Source organism: Excalfactoria chinensis, chromosome 1 (assembly GCF_039878825.1).
Source record: "Excalfactoria chinensis isolate bCotChi1 chromosome 1, bCotChi1.hap2, whole genome shotgun sequence".
Lineage (NCBI taxonomy): Eukaryota > Metazoa > Chordata > Aves > Galliformes > Phasianidae > Excalfactoria > Excalfactoria chinensis.
The window spans coordinates 103,558,798-103,578,811 of record NC_092825.1 but is presented as its reverse complement, the minus strand read 5'-3'; the positions used below and the strand labels follow the sequence as shown (position 1 = coordinate 103,578,811).

The following is a 20,014-nucleotide window of genomic DNA, read 5'->3' as shown; positions in this document are numbered from 1 at the left end:
CGACAACTGCACTCTAATTGCCAAGATGCCTTAATCCCTGTATCAAACTTCAGTCCACACTCAGATAGCTTTAAATGCGATTATTTTAAGTGCATTAAGCAACAAAGGCTGTGTCAGTTCCAAATGAGAGGTCACCTTGACAAGGCATTGCCAGTTATCAGTTTCACACTGCGTGTCAGTGTTTAAGACACAAGAATTTGAACCAACCTTTTGCATTCAGGGGTTTAATGCACATCAGTGAATGCATTCTCAATACAGACTTTCTGTGTTCCTTGTTCATTTCCTTGAGGACAAGCCCAAGTTCTCACGATTTTCCTCTTGGCTGTAGCAAAGAAGGCTAAAGTACTTTCTTACCCTTAACTACATTGTTCTTCGGGCACAGTACAAGCAGGATGACAGAGCTGGTCTGGACAATGACGGTGCAGACTGTCACATCAAGTTATCATCTTGCTCTCACCTATGCATTATTCAAAGAACAGCATTTCTTCTTGCTGTGCTGCCAGTTTAACCACGTGGCATTTAAGTGCTGGGGTAGCTCTACACAGAAGACCATTATACATATTAAGGCTTATAAATCCTCTCAATTGTAGATGGCAAGTCCAAAGAGGAGTAAGTAAAATCTTCAGCAAAATTTATTTAACTGGAATTCGAGAGTGCTTTTAAAATCTCTGCAACTTTCCCTTCCTACTTTAAAAGAATCAATATCTGGCCCTTATAATCTGGCCAAGAAATACGCTGACCTTTTTTTCCTGAGCTTCCCTTACTTTGGTCTCTGGAAACACAACATTTGTAATAAAGCACTCATGGCAGGTTTTGACAAAGTTCATAGAATCACAGCATCTCTAAGTTTGGAAAAGACCACCAAGATCATGTAGTTCAACCACCAGCCCATTTCCGTGTCTAGCAATTCACCATGCCCACTAACCCTGCCCCTCAGTATCACATCCACACAGTTCCTGAGCTCCACCACCAACCTGGGCAGCCTTTTCAGTATCTTACCACTCTTTCTGAAAAGAAATTCTTCCTAATGTCCAACCTGTACCTCCTCTGAGGTTGTTAGAGCTGTAGGCATTGGCTCAGGGATAGATGGAATCATCACTAACGCAGCTCACCTGTTGCTGGTCCACAGAACTGGAGTGAGGGTGCCTTATAATTGCAAGTATTCTCTTTCCAACTGGAACTTTGAGAACTGAGTAAAACCCACACAAAAACCTGTTCTAGTTCCTTTATGTAATCATGTCACAGATTCTCCATACAAATTTGGATCCATGATTTGCTGGATTGAGGCGTTTGAATGAGCAGCTCACAGAGAGAATACATTCATTTTAGTCCTTTTTAATAATCTGCTATTGCAAAATAGCCTCAGGCAGCAAGTGATGCTAAATGGAAGTGAGGTCAGTGGAGAGCTGCTCCCTCTTCACTTTGCTAATCATGTCCCTTTCGCTCTGTGGCTGCTTTTCTGATATGACAGCTTGGGGCTGAGACAACACAGAGAAAGCTGTGGTGTGCTAACACATCTGGAAAGGTGCAAACCAGTAACAACCAGTGGGAAACCTATATGATATCTGAGAAAACACCATGCACAGATAAAGAGAGAGCACATTTTCCTCCTTAGAGTGTTCTCCAACTTCATGTTGGTCTGACCTCTGCCTGACTACCACAAGTTGCCAATGAGCGCCCTGCAGACAGCTGTGTTTGCTGTCAGACTGTGTCTCTGACCACAGTGAGAGGCTGAGGAGACCTCTGCAGTGTTTGAAGGGGCAAACAATGGTCAGTAATGGATCTATCATCACAGCTTCAGCCCTCTGAAAAAAAAAAAGAGAGAGAGAAAGGAGGCAATAAAGCAGCCCAGCATAACCAGAGGTTTTCCAAGCATAGATGTGTTTGAGCAAGCATCAGCAGGAACACACTTCTGATAAAATTAACCGAGAAATGATAAGAGCAATGCTGTCAGAGGCAATACCCAGGCATTAAGAGTGTGCTGAAGGAGGAGCTGACATGGCTGTGTGCTTTGATGTCCTGTGCTCTAATTAGAGGTGAGAGCAGAGGTGACTTCACAAGAAACCACACCCTTTGCAGATACAGGGCTAAAACAAAGGATGATTGGAAGGAATGGCAGCTTGTGACAAAGGGTAATAATGAACACACCATTCATTAATACAATGATGCACAGGGCAAGGTTAATGCAGCACTGTGCAAATATATTCATTAACATTTCAGCGTACCCCTGGAGGAAATAAATAAACCTGTATAACCAGACACAGGAAGCAGAAGAAACAGAGGCTCCAGAGAATCCCAGATCCTTGTCTCAGCCTAAAACACTGCTGCAGGCTCACTCAATGGGAGTCAGATCTCATAGGTGCATCTAGGGATGCATATGTGGTATATAACTTCCATGGGAAAAAGATCACACACGTGGTTTCACTGAGACCAGTAGAAAGTCACATCCTTCTTAGCCACTTACTTCATCAACAAAGAGCTGTGCAAAGTTTAGATACTCCTCGTTGCTTGTATTGCTAAAGCCTGGTGAGTATTTCACATTTGTTATCTGCACCATTCCATTAAGTTTCTGGACAGCTGCAGAGTAAAAAAAAAAAGGAGACAATTTTATTACATATTCCATGGCTTGATGACAGACTGAAGCATGCCTGGCCACATGGGGTACACACAACTGCCAAAGACCAGCCCTTTAAAATATAGCCTTAACACATGCTTAACTTAACACATGCTCTGGGCCTTCTGAAATGTTTCTCTATGGCAGTGCTTGGGCACTGAATTGCTCTTCCAACCTCAGCTCCTGTCTCAAATCCCTCTACTTGTAATGGGGACACACAGCCCCTCTGGAGGGCAAACCCTTCCAAGTCCTTCCCACCAGCCTCAGAGGAAGGCTAGTCAACTGTCTGGGATTAGACTTCTGCATTTTAGACAGTGTAAAATGAGATTAATCCAACAGAGTAAGCACCTCTGAAGCTGCGTGTGCTGAATCGCATTAAAATGGTCTCAAATGTTTTAGGTCCTTTTTTGAGAGTGCCTTTTTGTTTTTGTCATTGTTACCACAGACACTGAAGGTGATCACAGGCAGAAGAGAAAGCACTTCTGAAGGCATGATTCATACCTCTAGCACGCTTTTATTAGCTGACCAGACCAGCTGCCTGATATCGCCCAATCCAATGACCATTGCCACCCAATTACCTTCATAGTGCCTTCCGTCTGCTAACAGATCACTCCTAGATTTAGCAAGTTCTAACACAATAATGTCATTTATGAAGGTGGGATAGTTTTCATCAAAGACTCCAAGAATGCTACCATCTAGCTAATGATTCACCTTAGATTTGTTTCTCAATCAGTTACCAGTTTTACTTTCTGTTGTACCACCTTCCAGGTCAGAGATGGTGCCACAAGGAGGAGCTCTATGTTAAACTTTACCAAATGTGGGGCTTTGCCCTCTCAATTTCCTGCCTCCAGCTGGTGTGACACTGCTGTGGTGTTCCTCTTGCTCCCCGGGGACAAGAAAGAAAATCAAAAAGGCTTAAGCAGTAAATTTTCAATTGAGGTCAATGTATTGTTGAATTCAAAATTATTCTTTCCCCCATTTGGCCAGCATGCACCCAAACAAGTTACATGCCTGGCTCTGTTCCTTGGTCTTGCCAATGCTGGGAAGCAAAGGATACAACATAAAGAAGAGTGAGGGCAAGAGAAGAAAAGAAGCACTGGCATGGATGCTGTCCAGGACAGCCAGATGGGAGATGGTGACTCTGTGGCACCAGTGATCAGGGCTGGTGATGTGCTGATGGCACAAGAGAAGTTGGAGAAGTAGCAGAGCTGACTCCGCATGGCCAAAAAACAGAGATTCCAAGGAAAAAGGAACACAGAGAAACCAGAAGTGAGGCTGGGTCAGTGGAGGCCTCCAGGAACAGGAGACTGTAAGGCAGGGGAAGAGAAAAGAACAGAGAAGTGTGGTTTGGGGTCAGGGAGATGTGGAAACATGGGGGAAAGAACAAGGATAAGCTGAAACAAAATGTAGGTGCCAGTGGCTAATGCACTAAAGAAAAAATATCTTCAGTGATGAGCAGACATGGCAGTATCCCTATAGCAAAAACAAAACAAAACGAACAACAACAACAAAAGGCTATAATTTAAGGATCAAATCTGACTTTTAACTTTGAAATACAATTCAGCTCCAATCAACAGAAAAGCCCTCTAAAGAGATGCACTACATCTGCCCAAACTCAAGCAGATGAAGCCCTCCCCACCAGCCCAGTTACTCTCAATTACAGCTCTTGAAAAAATGGTTCACAGGTTATCACACAGATCCTGGAAATCCCATGGAAGATTCGCAGGGCTATGCTTAGTCCATGCTCCATGGAGAGTAACAGGAGGGCAGCACTGTGTGTCTCTGAGATTACTGTGGGCTGCTGCTATAGAGCACACAGTGGCAGAGCAAGCAGTGTATATTTCCATGAGCCACACTTAGAAGACTGTATGATTTTTGCTTCATCTGCTTTAGGGAGAGGAAGTATAACATCAATAAAGTTATCACCTAAAAGTGAAATTATTTTGACAAATCAATATAGAAAAAAAGTGCCAGCTCCTGCAAGGAAATAATTCTGACATAAGCAAACTAATTTCAGCCACCTTCGCCCCAGATCACAGAGACAGTAGTGCATCTTTTTGGTCTCTGGGTGAAGTTTTCCTTCTCATGCAGTCACACTGCCATGCATGATTGTCCAGCTGGATGCATACTCACTGTGGTCCATGGCTGGGCTTGGAGTTGGGCTGGGAGCCAAGGAGAAGCCTGGCAGAGCTGGTGAGCTCAGGGCTGTGGTGAGATTCTCAGCCCAAGAGCTGTTCTCTCTTCGTGTCACTGTGTGTGTGTTGAAGGTGGCACTGAGAATGGGAGCTCCTGCATCCCCTGTGGCTGGCAGAGCTGTGATGGGGACATCTTGAGAGTGAACTTGAGGCTCTCCAAAAGCTGCATGACTTCCAGAGATACCAAAGGCTGTTTGGTTTGATAGCATCGGCAATGGAGAACTACGTTGCTCTTGCTTGTCTGTGCCAATGGATGCATTTGTGAGAGTAGCCAATTGCTGCAGTGTACAAGAGGAAGACTCAGCCGATGTGCTCTGCTGTGATGGACTCATGGTGGTCTGCTGCTCTGCAGCCACAGCTGTGGGGCTACTGTCACTGGCCATGTGTAGTGTCGAGCTTTTATTCCAAGGGGCTGGAGGAGTGCTGGTGGTAGAATGGTGAGGGGGTGCTTGCCTCTCACCCAGGGGCAGTAGAGCAGGGTGGTGTGCAATGGTGCTTGTCTCAGAGCCTGCAGTGACAGTGGGGAAGGCAGAGGCTGCAGAGCTTGCTTCAGGAGCAAGCTGTGTGCTGCTTGCTACTTCGAGGGCTGTTCTTTCAGTCAGGGGGCTCACGATCTCACCTGCAACACAACAGATGTAGCAGTGAAACCTCAAACAAGACAAACAGGTGTCAGAACATGCTGTGTCTAACCTGGAAAAAGGGCTGAGACCACACAGCCACATGCAATAGCTTTACAGAAACATTGATAAGGGCACTGTAGCCCATGTGATTTTTGTGGCATTGAACCTGGCTTGTGCATACACAAAGAAGCAGATTTGAGTCCTGAGTCTCCCTTTTGGTTGGCAGGCCATGGGTCAGTGCAGGGGAAGAAATTAGCCACAGATACCAAAACAATATTTCTCTGCAGTCAGTCCTTAGGCTAATCAAGGAAGAGTTCAGAGAGATTGCATGCAAAGCTACAAAGGCAGCTTCAAAAGAAATGCCTCCTATGTTATTATGGTGGCCCATGACTTCAGAGGAGGATGTTATGCAAAAGGCAAAGATGCTGGACCTTCCCACCAATATCCCATTACATGTTGTTGCTGTGTGACAGATGGCAGGAGAAGGGCAGTCTGACACAACTTTATCTGACAAGTTCGTATGAAGCAAAGGTGTGTCACTGAACTCCTACATGTGGAAAAAATGGCACCCACTGACATTCATTGATGCTTGCTGACCAAACAGTGAATGTGAGTACAGCAAGGGGGTGAGTTTCAGCAGCAGTGGCTGTATGTCATCTCTGCTGGTTCGAACTGTTATGAGTACATGTGGGCTTTTGTTCACTGCTGGAAAAAATGAAAGCTTATGTCAGTGACTGTGTTGACAAACCATGTTCTGTAGCTGAGAATTTGCTCTATCAAATAGTGCTATTGTGTTCTTTGTTTACGTTGTCATTTCTTGGAAATAAATAGAGGCATTACTTTCAGAACAACCAATGTGCAAGGCCTACTTTCAAGTATAGAGAGGTTCTCCTTTGGCCAGAGACTCTAAAGGTGCATCTCTATATATTTTGTGACCTATATAAACGGTTGCATTAAAAGCACTGGCAGAAAATTACAACTTATTTCAACTTTCCACGGCAAAGGTAAATGACATGGTAGTCTTTGGCTCACCTTCACAGTTTCTTCCAGGCCGGGATGGATTCATGTCCATGGTTGTCTTGCATCTGCAGAGGTATGAGCCCATTAGATTGATACAATGTGCAAACACGGAGCAGTCGTTGTCGATGGAAGAAGCACATTCATCCCAGTCTGTAAGATCAAAACGAGAAGATCAGTCAGACAGCCCCCCTATGCGCTGAACCAGAAATCATCACAAGAAGTCCTTCATTCAGTATTAGAATTTAAGAATGTGATCTGTCATTTGCCTGACAGACAAGCTCTAAGTGATGCAGAACACTAATGGTGTTGTTGTCCTGTCACATAAAATTCAACCTTTGTCCTTGTCCACTAAAAAATATTTTCTCCAGGTACTGATTTTTTTCAGAATTTTATTGTTGCTTTAGGATTAAAAACTTGCTTATAGTGTGTGCTTGTACCAGGGCTACCCTGTAAATATACAGTTCTGCATAGCACACCTCCATTAGTAATGGATAGTTCTGTTATCACTAGCTGTCATGAGCTAGGACGGTAAATTGAGTCTGAATCCAAATCATTTTCTGCTTCAAATAAAAGGTAAATGCAAATAATAAGTGCTCTTTATCTCCTAGGAGATAAAAAAGGGGCAAAAACTCTTTATAAATAATTTATTTTCACAGGTAACACTAAACAAATGTGATTCCCTTTGGGATAATCTCAGAAAGAATGTCCTAGCTCATCAAGGCATCAGTGTGCTGTAAGGGTGTTCCTTAAGTCTAATTTCCACCACTCTGAATGCATTAGAGATGTTTCTTCCATGGGGCCACAGATCAGTTTTATGGCTGAGTGTCTTCACTCCTGAAGGACTTTGTTCTGGAGTCTCTTACTACCACTTGCACCCTGTTCCAGCACACAGGCAAAGAGTGAGTTAACAATTTGCGTATGAATAATCCCAGTGAATTCCATGTGACCACTCCCTGTGTGCACTCACTTATATACATATACATCCACTTCCTCTGGGCAGAGAGTGAAGGAGAGCAGAAAACTAGTCTGAGTGCCGTGTCTTGGGTTAAATCATTTTGATGAGAGGCTCGAATATTGTTTTGAACAATGTGTTATCGTAAGTGCTTGTTCTGCAAACATGCAGAGATTAGTCACTGTGATTAATTCTCAGAAACAAAGGAAAGCCCCGGTATAGAAAGAGAAAGCACAGAGCCAGTGTGCATGCACATACAGGCGTGCATCTCTTTGCTTGCACACAGGCTTCCCCTCTCCTCCCAGTTAATATTTCAGTACTTTTCCCCTTCTTCCCCATTAGATAATTGGTGTATCCATGATTGTTTCCATTAGGTAATTCCATGTGACTGTGGCCAGCATCTGGCTATTAATTTACAGCTTGAGCCACTCAGGGGGAATGCAGGAGCATGCAGGACTGACTCAAACACCAGCAGTGGAAGTGCTCTCCCTTGTGACTTATTGTGCCATGAGGTAAATGTGACTCCTGATGGCTTCAGACACCACTGGAGAGATGCTCCAGTGCTATTGCCAAGTAACTTACATTCACTGGCTCCACTGGCTCTGAGGGTTTCCTTTCCCGTTACTTAGCAGAGCTTTTTAAGCAGACTTCGCTTCTGAAGCCACATTCAACTACACATCAGGCCAAACACTGGTATTGTCTCCTCTGTCCTCCACACTGCCAGCACATGCACTTGTATACATGCACACACACAGACACACTTCCTCTACCTGCCATACTGTTTCACTTCTCTGGGAATTGGCTCCTGGTGCTACCCAGGACATGATATTGCTATATTGACCTTGGGCTTGACTCCACATGTCTCCTTGTATTTCCTTGTCATGCCTCATGCAACAGACAGCCTCTTCAGTGTCTCAATTAATCTTGTCAGGAAGTTTCATAATTGTATGAGACTACAAAGAAGGATGCAACAGCTCCACTCCCTGCAGTTGTGCTGTGCCTCCTGATTTTTCATCTTTGCGGTTCCAAAGCAAACTCCCTGCTCTGCCACTGTCACTAAGCCAAGCGCCTTAGTCTACTGGTGGCCAGGCTCCACAGAGGCCCAGGTGGCATTGCTCTACATATGCATGAGGAACTGTGTGGTCTTACTACCAGAGGACACACTCCAGAATTCTCAGGGATATGGAAATAATACAGCCTGCTATGCAAATACTTCCTTGAGATCCTCCAGAATCTTCTTGGAGATCTTCAGCAGCCACTTGGTCATGGCCCAGGGCACTCTGCTCTGGGTGTCCCTGCTGGAGCAGGGGATGGGTCAGATAGATCCAGAAGTCTTTTCTAGCCTCAGCCATTTTGTGATTCCATTTTTTTTTTTTCCCATGCACGGTACTCCTTGGACTTATTTTCCACATTTGACTTTAAGAAACTCATATCAAACAAATGCTTCTTTGGTCAGAGCTAGTAAATAGATGTATTTACCACAGTCCTAGGGAGGATAAAGGAGGAGTGGAGAATTTGGCTGCACTCCTGGATAAGAGTGCTGCTACTGGAAGCCACCTGGCTTTCTGCAATTAAAAACAGCCCCAAAATATTGCCTTCTTCTCCACTCCTGCACACTGCCCAGCACACTCAGACTCTTAGGAGAATATCAGTAATGTTTGTAAAGGATGTTCATGCACATCTGCATCTTGCAATTCAGTCAGTTCCTTCTGGTGATGTGATATTTGTAGGCTTCAGGTGCAGTTTCTCTTTTTTCCTGTCCTCTCTAACCTCCATATGCTCTGCAACTCCAAAGGGAGTTTTCCCTAATCACAGCAAATAAGCTTTCAAGGGCTCAGTGCACTAAGAGAGAAGAATAGCCCATTCTGTTGACTTTGGCAACTCTTTGTGCTTTGTCTGGCTCTGCCAGCTGAGAAACCTGAAGGCAGAAACAAGTCTTTTATAGATAAAAATGGTGATTACTGAAGATCAAACAAAGGCCCAATTTAACTAAATTCCATACATGTTTCTTCAGTCCTATTCACTGAGAGGACATTTGGGAATTTCTTCAGCTAGATTTCCTAAACCCTGGCCCAAGTACAACTCCACAGCCTTGCAGCGCAAAACTGTCTACAGGGCTCAAGTATCTAAAGGCTACAAATACTTCAAAGTAATCCTGTCCTCACTTCAGGGAAAGGAAGATATGGCAAACTTCCCGCAGCTGACAAAGAGCAGAGAAGAGAGGAAAATCAATAGGGAAACCATGGGATCCTCTGCTCCTTAAGCATGGTGGAGGGCAGCAGTTCCTGCTGGTGCCTGAGGACAGCGCATGCTCCTTCTTGGCTTTCCCTCCAACAGACCACGATTAGCTCTGAATACTTTGTGTCCCTATTTGCTTCATGCTGGTGATGCAGCACATAATCAAAATATCATCACTGTTCTGCTATTAAAAGAATAATAAAAATAATTACCTTCCACTGTAGAGTTCTGCTGATCCACCAAAAGTACGGAGCCATTGTACAGGTATGAAAGCATTGGAGCAAAGGTGGAGGCATCAACTGGAACCCCAGGATCCTGCACTGCAATTCTGAGTCTCACAATTATGCTCCCAGCTCGCAGGGATTCGATCTGCACTTTCAGTTTCCCAGATTCATATAAAGCAGAAATGTTGGGTGGAAAGGAATTCCTAATCTGAGTAGAGATAGAGAAGCACTGGCAGTTAGAAACTCAGCAGCAATAGCTGCCTTTTAAAATTGGGCTATGGTGGTACCATTTCTAAAGACTTATACTCCTAAACATTAATAGGAAATGTGATAAAAAGAAAAGTTCCCAAGTGTTTCAGTTGTTATTTAGGTACACAGAAGTGTGGATCTCTTTGATGCACTCTTGAAATGATATATATCTTACCTCTTATCTTACAAACCAAATCCTGTTTTGGTTCAAATAAGCATAATTCTTTACAAGGTAAGCTTGTATGCATGCTCATTCAAGTTAGCTCTGCAGGTCACACAAGCTCTCATGTCCCAAGACTCTCCTATATTCAGCTATAGAAGAACTCCCAGGAGCTTCAATTTGGTGATTCTGGCATCTGACAGCTACAGTTCCTCAGGCAATATCCAGGTAGATTTTGGCACTTAGCACAAGCCAGGGATTGTTCCCAGTAGGCAGTCTGAATGTGAGCACCATATACTGGAAGACCCAAATGCACGGATGTAGGCTGAGTGTGTGCTTGAGATTTTTATTCCTCTCTCCAGCTCAAAGCATGCCTTTGAATATGCAAAGTAGCACTATAAATCAACCCAGCTTTGGTCCCATTCAGCCAGTTTGCTCAAAAAAAGAAGTCCTACAGACAGGCTATTTAAGTGGTCTGCATTCAGATCTGGGCAAAGATACAAATAAATAAATAAATAAGAGAGAAGGGGATAGCATGCTCCCAGTGTAGAAAAAAGCAACACAGACATTATTCCCTCTCCTCCCCAACTGCACAATTCTGATTATGTCTGCGTCAGCCTCAGAAGAGATTCACTAAAAAATAATCCTCCTGCGCAACAAAAAAGAGCGCTATGGAAAATAAAACCACATCAAGAGGTTAGGCTTGAAATTTCTCATGAGTAAACACTTCTTCTGGGCTGTCTTTGGAAATACAGTTCCACTGTTGATGTGCTTTTTTTTTCCCCTCAGATTTATGCTGACATATGTTTATGGTTTGGGAAGCTGAGAACTGGAAACAGAGCTGATGACTGAGGCCTCCTTGGTGGCTGACTATACCTGAGCATTGATAATGGCTGTATGTTCTCATACAGTGAATGGAGCTGGAGAAGAAAGCCTGACTAGGTCACTTTTCCTTAAAGAAACCTTTGCAAGCAGCTCAACGCTTAGTGAGATGACAGCACTGAAACAAACGCCAACACTGTCATTTTAATAATCCATTAAAAAGCCTCAAGTCAATTTAGTGAGAGTTTATTGCCGGAGATCCAAGAAAAGGAGTCCCTGTGGCATGCCTGGATTTTTAATTCCTTTACTCTTCTGTAAGGGAAAATTCTTGTCTCCATTGCTAATAAGACCAAGGACTTGATCTCTTTCGTCAGTTGGATTTTGTGTTAATTACAAAGAAAGGTCATAGGAAATAATATTATGGTTTCCAAGGGTTATTTCGGCTGGGCACAAAATCCTCCATTACCTTAAATAAATTCTAAACTGAAGAAAAGTATTTTACCTGGAGATATTTTAACATTACCTCCGTAAGCAACAGCCTAGAAAATTCTTCATATGCTGAGCTGCTGGGATTGTGGAGATCTTCAGTGAAGTTGTAGTTGAGAATCCTCATAGTAACACCAAATATCTGAGCATCTGTAGTACACAACATCAAAACACACAAGGACAAATGAGAAGAGAAAATGATTCAGGCAAAATGGATGCACTCAGACCAAAATATGAAATGCAGAGAATCCATAAGAACATGGTGTCAGTCAGCACACCTGATTTGGGCATGGACAGAGTAAAATGATTAAATCTGGAAGTGAATTTCAGGCATTTTTTAGTCCCAAATGTATACCTGAATGGGCAGGTGTTAAGAGAAATATAGCTGGATAAAAAAATACTGGTATTCAAAAGAAGTTCACTTGCCTCTTTATTTTTTGTTTGCTTTTGTTGGAAGGTGAGAGAGTTTGGGACTGAACCAAGAAAATAAAGCCAATATTCTGCTATAGCTTCCCATGCACTTACATCAGGCCCATAAAGATATATTTAAGGATCTATTTACCTGTTTTAACATTTTGATGGGAGAGGATGGATTTTCCACAGCTTTCATAGCTGATCTCTATTGAATACATGACACCTGCTTCCAGTCCAGATACACCAATTTTCACTTCATCTGTTTTCATGTTTTTTACAACCTCCTTCTCCTTGAACACTTGGACATGGAAAGTATGGTTTAGAGTAGATGTGACTTGCCAGGACATTTCAAAGCTGTTGCTGGTAACGCCGAAGATTCGATGGTTTGTAATTGCAGGGGGATCTATCCCAGGAAGAGTCAACACATCAAAAATGACATTTAATCTTTAAAACACTGCTATCCTAAATCAATTATACACGAGCACTTTGACAGTCAATAGGGGAAGCTCCTCTTTACATCATGTCAAGACAGATTCTGTCCCTTTCACAGTACAAAGTTCACTCATCCATGAACCATCCCACTGGAGTGGTTAATTGCTGGATATTTATTGCTTTTATTTCCCTTTACCATACGTATTTGTGTTGAATCAATAGTAACACTAATAATCAGGCACACTGCTGCAGGTTACAGAAGAAACAAGTCTGTAAGAGTAAATCTGTGTACTCTACATGAGTTTACATCTGCTTTGCTTGTCATTTAAATCATCAAAATGCACCTCCTCAGGCAAAGGCTGCTTTGATTTATGCCTGGAAAAACACCACGGACTGTAGCTTTTACAAGCTGCGAGTGAAGTGAGGGCATGTATTTTACCTGTTTATGTCATGCCAGTCCAATGCCATCACTGTCATGTCAATGGGAAAAGACAGGGCCCTTCAGAGGTGACTCCTCTCCTTGAAGTAGTAGGAGGTATCTAAATGGGGCAGGATGAACTGCCCTCTGGCAGAGCCCTTCCACCCCCACGAATGAGAGGAAGAGTTGAGATGACAGTGTTAGACTGGACACATTTCCCATAAACAGCTGGGGTCAGGTTGGTCAAACGTGAGCCCACATGTTAAACCAGAGACAACAATGTGCTGCTGCCACAGCATCTATTCCTTTATGCTAATGGTTACCTTAAGGAAAATGGGTTGCTTTCTTCAGCTGTTACAGCAGGACATAACTGTTGTCAGGTCTCTGAGGGGCTGCCAAAAACCCACAAGGTGATACCTCCCTCCTCTAGAGGGACTTCAATAAAACTTCTTTAGCTACATCTCAGATCAGAAGCTGCAGAGATGAAGATCAAGAAAACCTGGCCTTTCTCTGCAAACTAGGCAAAGAACCACTGACAGCTATTTCCTCCCACAAGAAGAACAGGATGTTGTTAAAAAAAAGATTGTGACCACTGTCATTTGAAAGGACCCAGGTCACTGATATAAAGATAAATCTTTCAGGCTTTGTTTCCATCACAGTCCCCCAGAAGACCATAATGCATAGCAGGGAGTATTCACAAAGGCTAACTTCAATGTAATGTGGATGTGGAGAGTTTCCCTGACTCATGTCTCCCACCATCTCCACAGACTGTGTCCCAGAGTCTTTGGCCAGAAGGAGCTCCTGCACTGTTAGCAAGGTAAGCATCTCCATCCTGCATCCAGGATAAGCTCAGGACATGCATTCAGTAGGGCCCAGGAATAAGTGGTGCCAGCCTCCTACTGCCTTTGCTGCTCTGCTTCCTCATGCTGCAGGATTTGGACTACCCAGACCAAGTCCCATGATGGGTCCTGCTATTAGACAGCTTGCCAGACATCAGTGGCTCAGTGAGCTCAGCGCATGGCCACCTCCTCTTCCAGGAGGTAAATCCCCCTAAGAAGTCATGAGGTTAATAGTGGGACTTCCCAGGGGTCAGTTCGTAGCACCACAGCTCTTGATCTGTATCTCCCACTGGGGGATCCTTTCTCATTCTTTCTCTGTAGGACAAGGTTCACTCCAAATCTACTACCATTTTGTGAACGCCCTCCTGTAACTCAACCAGCTCCAGGAAAAAGAGATCACAGAGTGCCTGAGTTAAAGCAAGGCAATATTCATTCAAATCCAAAGTCACTTACAGCATTCAGCATCAGTAGATTGGTTAGTCATGGACAAGAGACTTGAATTACTTATAGGTGGAGAGCTACTACTGATGTTAATGGGATCCAACTCTGAGCTTGGAGTGGATGCTGCCATGCCTAAGAGGGAAACAGCATTATCAAAGGGTTAAAGCATTCCTAGCAAAGCAAATCCAAAGTAATATTTTTTGCATTTCCAGAAACTGAAAAGCAGCATTAAAAATATTACAAATAGAAATTAAAATGAACATATTTTCCTATCATGTAAGAATAGATTAATACATTATCTTAATTTTTGAAAGGATTGCAAAATTGTTTTCTACCTAAATCATTGGATCTGCAAATGCTTACTTATTCCATTATCTTTTAGCCTGTTAGCAGGCCCATTGGTGTCTGTGCATGCCTATGTATTTTTCTGGAAGGAATTATTTCTCACGTTGCCCAACTCCAGCTGCTTCCAGCAGAAGACTTGGCAACAGAGCAGCAGTTGAAGATGGGGTTGTACCATGCCAGAGTCCAGGCTGCAGTCACATAAAATGGGAAGGAGACTTCAAGTACAAGTGAAGTCACTAATCACAGCTGCCTGTGGCACTGGGCAGGTGTACTGACAGTGAGTGACACATTGTGAGGGCCTGAAGCCAGACACTTTGTCAGGTAAGAAAGGACAGCTGAGGGTGAGGTACAGACTGGATCTTGGAAATGAGTACACTGCATTTCATCAGACAGAGCCAGCAAGATGGCTCATGCAGCACCTTCTACCAGCAAGAGGAGAAGGGGCCCTGTGTGATCCAGAAGCAGGTGGCTCCTGCAAAAGCATTCTCAGTATATTCCAAGGTGAGACATACTTTGATTACCATCTTTTCTTGTGCTCCACTGGAGAGGGCTGACATATGCTTCTTGGTGCTCAGGGTTGCAGCTGTAGTAACCCTCCAGATTTACACAGGAATTTCGCTCAGGGCAAGCATTGAATTCAGCATAGGAACATTCATCAACATCTAGGAAGAAGAACACAGTTTACACAGATACTGGTAGCAACAGTGTAAATTCAGTGTAAATCTTGTAGTAACTCTGCTGAAACAATTTCAGATTTATATACATGCAATTAAATATGAATTTGAAGGACATGGTCAGTGGGCATGGTGGAGATGGGCTGATGATTGGACTAGATGATCTCTGGGGTCTTTTCCAACCTTACTGATTCTATGATTCTATGAAGTCAGAATGCTGCTTTTTCCTGCAATTAGCCCCCATTCACTCATAAGTCCATCACTTTTTACTCAACATGTTTGGATTAAGATGACAATAAGCAGCAGTTTTATCTCATAGTTCCAGGGTGTCATTCAAACCAGAATGGAGTCAGTGGTGGAGGAAGAAAATCTGCCCAGAGACCACACTGAAAGCTGGACTGAATGTTCAGAAGTCAGTACAGAATAAGAAGTAATAACAAACAGTATTTATGGATGTGTGTCAGGGGTGAAGATGTTCAGATAACTATGCAGTAATAAAACACATTTAAATACCTACATAGTGTTCACAGAAGTAAGCTAATAAACAGCAGTAATTAGCAGACCACAAATACTCCTTATTTAATGCAAGTTACTGGAAGCATCACAACTCTGAAAAAACAGAGTGTATCTGCTTCCCAAGAACAATGCAAACACTTAAGAGTCTGCCTAATGCAACTAATGTTTGTGCTACAAACATGAGTACTTGATTACCTAATAGATGAATATTTTATTTATCTATTAAAAGAAAAAAACAAACAACAACTGAGGAAGCATGATCATGCCTTTCAGACTGTTCACTCCAAAATTAACTACAAGTCTATCTTCACCCTATAATATCTGGTTTCAGTAATCTTTGCAAAGTTTACAAGATTCTCTGTTACTATAAAGCCAAGGATTCAGGTTGGATATTAGAATTTCTTCTCAGAAGAGCAGTGCTGCAGTGGCACAGGCTGCCCAGGGAGGTGGTGCAGTCACTGTCCCTGGAGGTGTTCAAGAGTTGTGTGGATGTGGCACTGGGGGATGGGCAGTGGGCATGGTGGGGGTGGGCTGATGGTTGGACTGGGTGATCTTAGTGGTCTTTTCCAATGTTAATAATTCTGTGATTCTATAATTGATAGTCATACAGATAAAATCCCAAGTGGAATGAAACTCCTTGAAAAAGCTTCCCCCAGGGCCAGGATTATAATAAATAACCTTTCACATCTGTGTCAATCACTTCATAGATGTGTTTAACCATGTTCTTCAAGGAAGAAGAAACTTCTGCTAGTGGAGCTGGTTGATGCAGTCCAATCAGAACCTGAGAGGCCACTGTCCCAGCATACATTTCTGCATAGTTACTCTGGATATGGTGCACAGAGGTATTCAAGGGCTGTAATGCACCAGTAATCTGGAAAATAGGTGAACAAACCTTCATCAGTACAAATGTATGCTAATGAGGCATAACCTATGCAATGATCATCATCAGAAACTGAGTGTAAAAAGCACCAATTCAGTAAATTCAGGAAAGAAGCAACATTTAGGTCTGTATTTATGAAATGTGAACTCTTCTTATTATCACATTTTACAAAAGCATCATGTTCCTGCAGATCATGAAATCCAGACCCAGTCTGTCATAAACCCAAAGGTGAGCTGAGTTGAAGCTGCAGCACACACTGCTTAAAATGGAAGAAAACTCATGAAACATGAAAGCTTTCTCTGCTCCTTGGCAGAGACCTAAAAAATTTACTTAAGGATCTACTAGATTGTTTTTACTTAAGCTCCATGAGGATGAGGCTGACATTCACCAATTAGGAATCCATTAGGCCCAAACTATAGGGGGAGCATCTGGCAAGGTGGTGGTATCCAGCTCATGGGACCATGGGCTCCCTCCTGGACTGAAGTAAGTGGTAATCATCAAGTAACAAAACTGTGGACATGATGAGTAACACACGAGAGCGCTTGTGTTCATACATACCATGGAATGCAAAAGGCGTGAATGATTCAGAAGGTGGGAATCCACTCTAAGTAAGTCATTAAAATCCATTTTCACCAGGACTGTCACATTGTACCAGAACATCCTTTCTAAAGTGCACAAAACAAAACAGCCAAGTCAGCTGAGGTGTGATGCCATAGAAAGCTACGAAGCTGTAGGATGGCTCTAAGAAACCAAAGCAAGCTTTAACTTTGAGATTACCAAGGGTCCACATGCAGCCACTGGCTTCTGATCCAGTATGCTGCAGGCAGCAGTGCCAGCTGAGGAGGAGAAGCCATGCAAGGTCCAGTGGACCCCTAGCACACCCTGTTCAGCCCCACAGGCACAAGCACAGAAACCAAACTTCCTGGAGTTGACCCGAGGCACATTCCCATGTTTGCTTTATGAAGAGCTATGGTAACAGTTGTTCTGCCCACTCCCACCCTCAGAAGGAAAAATTAAGCACATTTCTATTAGAAGCAGCCTTGAATTTATCAGTAACATACCCTCTGGCTTTGGATTCACACAGCCTGTTCCCTTGGATGAGTTGCAGCATTTTTTCAGCCCTGGACATTCAGCATCGAACGTGCAAGAATAATCAGATGTTTCCATATTCTCCACTGGACAAATACCAGGTCTTGAGGCAAATACGCTGGACCTGTTGAGTGCTAAGGAGAAAAAACACTTCTGAGGACAAAAATATAGAAAATTGTTTCCATAAAACTGCTGTTTAATTTATAGCAAACACGTCCTCATGCACTTCAGAAATGTGTCCAATTGTTCAGAGATTTTCATGAGGAAAAACCAGCAATTTAAATGCCATTATTTCCTTTAAAGGACTTAAAAATACTCAGGATTTTTGAACTGATAATTTTCCATTAATGATAATGTATAGACAGGCAGACAGATAGAAAGATTCTAATTGTGGAGAAATTGGAGCACTATGTGACAGAAAACATACCAAGTGCCATCTATGACTAATCCAAATAACATATAATGATCAAAGTGAACAGGTAGTGTCTATGCTAGAAATCTGGAGTTTTCATTTAACCATTTCCATTCATTTTGCTCTAACAAATTTCTGATCCTACAAACTAATTTATCAGGTAATTAAAGTCAGTTTGGAGAAAAATGAGAATTATTCTCACTGTAGAAGAAGGCTGCAATTCAGGAAAACCACTTTTGACATAGTAAAGTCCATAGTAAATGAAAGGTCTAGAGCAAATTACAGGCTCATTCCGAATGCCATCTCTGTGGGTTTTCAATCTGTTATCTGAAGGCTCTGAATAAAAGTGAACCTGAGCTTTCCAGGAAGTAGAAGGGAATACTGAATCTATGCCTTATGGCCTCAGCAAAGTAAGCTTCTTAAATAATCAAATGATGTTGATTAGTCAAGTTTAAGACTAAATCTCTGACACTTGCTGCTACATGCACACGTCAGGTTCCCTTCTGAGCAAATCCATGGTAGACTGAAGCCTATTGCATACAGAGAGCTTTAGCTTTGTAGTACACTCCAGAACAGATCTCAATTTTAGCATTCCAAATGCCCAGTTCAATCTCCAGTCCAGGGATAAAGCTCAAAACACACCATGCAAAATTCAACATGTATAATTTTCAGTCATTTCTGCAACAGGGCTTAGAGTCATATTTGCATAAATAGTCCATTATAACAAATTGTTTTAATCAGTGTTTTTCGGGGGTCCCAAAATATGCTTCTCAAGGATAATTAAGAAAAACATACATCATTTAATGATGAGAGTCCACACATCTGTGGAAAAACCTGCCAGAGCCCACAAGCTGAGAAGTGTGTAGGCACTGAGCTGAGATCCCTAGGAAGTTCAGAGGCTACTTGAATGTGTATTTTAAAGACTTGTATGCAGCACATATGTGAAAGCACATTTCCATATATTTATATTGCATGTATATACTTTGCATGCTCACCATCAGTGAGCACAGACTTTACTGGGGCTATGAGTAGCACTTAAGTAGAGACAGTGTTAGATCCACAAGATCTTTGGGCAGCAGTTAAGAAAATTCTATCCTGTGCAATCTGACCCAAGTTTCTTCTGGTTCCAGTGAACCTAGTAGCCCTATTCTACTTCCCAGAATGGACCCCCCCCTGCTTTGGCAGGGGGGTTGGACTCGATGATCTCTAGAAGTCCCTTCCAACCCCTACAATTCTGTGATTCTGTGATTCTGTGATTCTGTGATTCTGTGATTCTGTGATTCTGTGATTCTGTGATTCTGTGACCAGGATCATCTGCTGACTCTGGGACTGATCTCACAAGCCTTTCCCCCAAGAGGATCCTACTGCTAGAAAGCCTCCTCCTGATTTCAGCTATAGTTTGAACAGATTTGAGGTTCAAAGCAGCTTCTTCCACCCAGATCCTCTTCTGCCATGTTGAATCACAGTGTAAACCATGGGTGTTCAATTGTTTGGCTTGCTTGGGCTGTGCTGAGTGAAAAAGAATTATCTTGGGCCACACGTAAAATACATAATATAGTCAATGTAAATAGTAACAATATTTATTTTTTAAATATATACTCTATATATTTCTTAAAACAAACAAACAAAAAAGGCAATAAACATAAAACTAATGGGTTGGACATGTATGGTGTAAGCAGTCTAATGGGTCACATGCCATTTCAGAAATCACTGCTGTGTTCTGGCTGGGTGCCACACAAGCCATTTATCTAAAATCTAAAGGCCATCATTTTCGCATCAGCAAAAACAAGGATGGATTCACATAACGTTTCCACTCAATTGCAACAAACCCACTTTGAAAATTTTATTTACACTTTCCCTTCGATCAGCTCAGGGATGGTCATCCAGATCTATAACATCCACTAAGCTGTGGAGCAAGCCGGCCAAATGGTCCATCAGTCAGAAAACAGATAGGCTTTCCTCCCTCATTTTCTG

At 42.7% G+C, this 20,014-nt stretch overlaps 1 protein-coding gene across 1 annotated transcript in view; it reads right to left on the bottom strand.

The window, feature by feature from the left end:
• The window catches only part of UMODL1 (uromodulin like 1), a 42,932-nt gene that overhangs the window by 14,336 nt on the left and 8,582 nt on the right, over positions 1 to 20,014 (bottom strand). The window contains exons 3-13 of the mRNA XM_072339113.1: positions 17,597 to 17,762; positions 17,098 to 17,200; positions 16,338 to 16,530; positions 14,991 to 15,131; positions 14,137 to 14,256; positions 12,143 to 12,397; positions 11,618 to 11,730; positions 9,852 to 10,071; positions 6,462 to 6,599; positions 4,748 to 5,428; positions 2,465 to 2,577 (exon numbers count right to left, since the gene is read on the bottom strand). Coding sequence (XP_072195214.1) covers positions 2,465 to 2,577; positions 4,748 to 5,428; positions 6,462 to 6,599; positions 9,852 to 10,071; positions 11,618 to 11,730; positions 12,143 to 12,397; positions 14,137 to 14,256; positions 14,991 to 15,131; positions 16,338 to 16,530; positions 17,098 to 17,200; positions 17,597 to 17,762 — 2,243 coding nt within the window. The remainder of the gene's footprint in view (positions 1 to 2,464; positions 2,578 to 4,747; positions 5,429 to 6,461; positions 6,600 to 9,851; positions 10,072 to 11,617; positions 11,731 to 12,142; positions 12,398 to 14,136; positions 14,257 to 14,990; positions 15,132 to 16,337; positions 16,531 to 17,097; positions 17,201 to 17,596; positions 17,763 to 20,014) is intronic.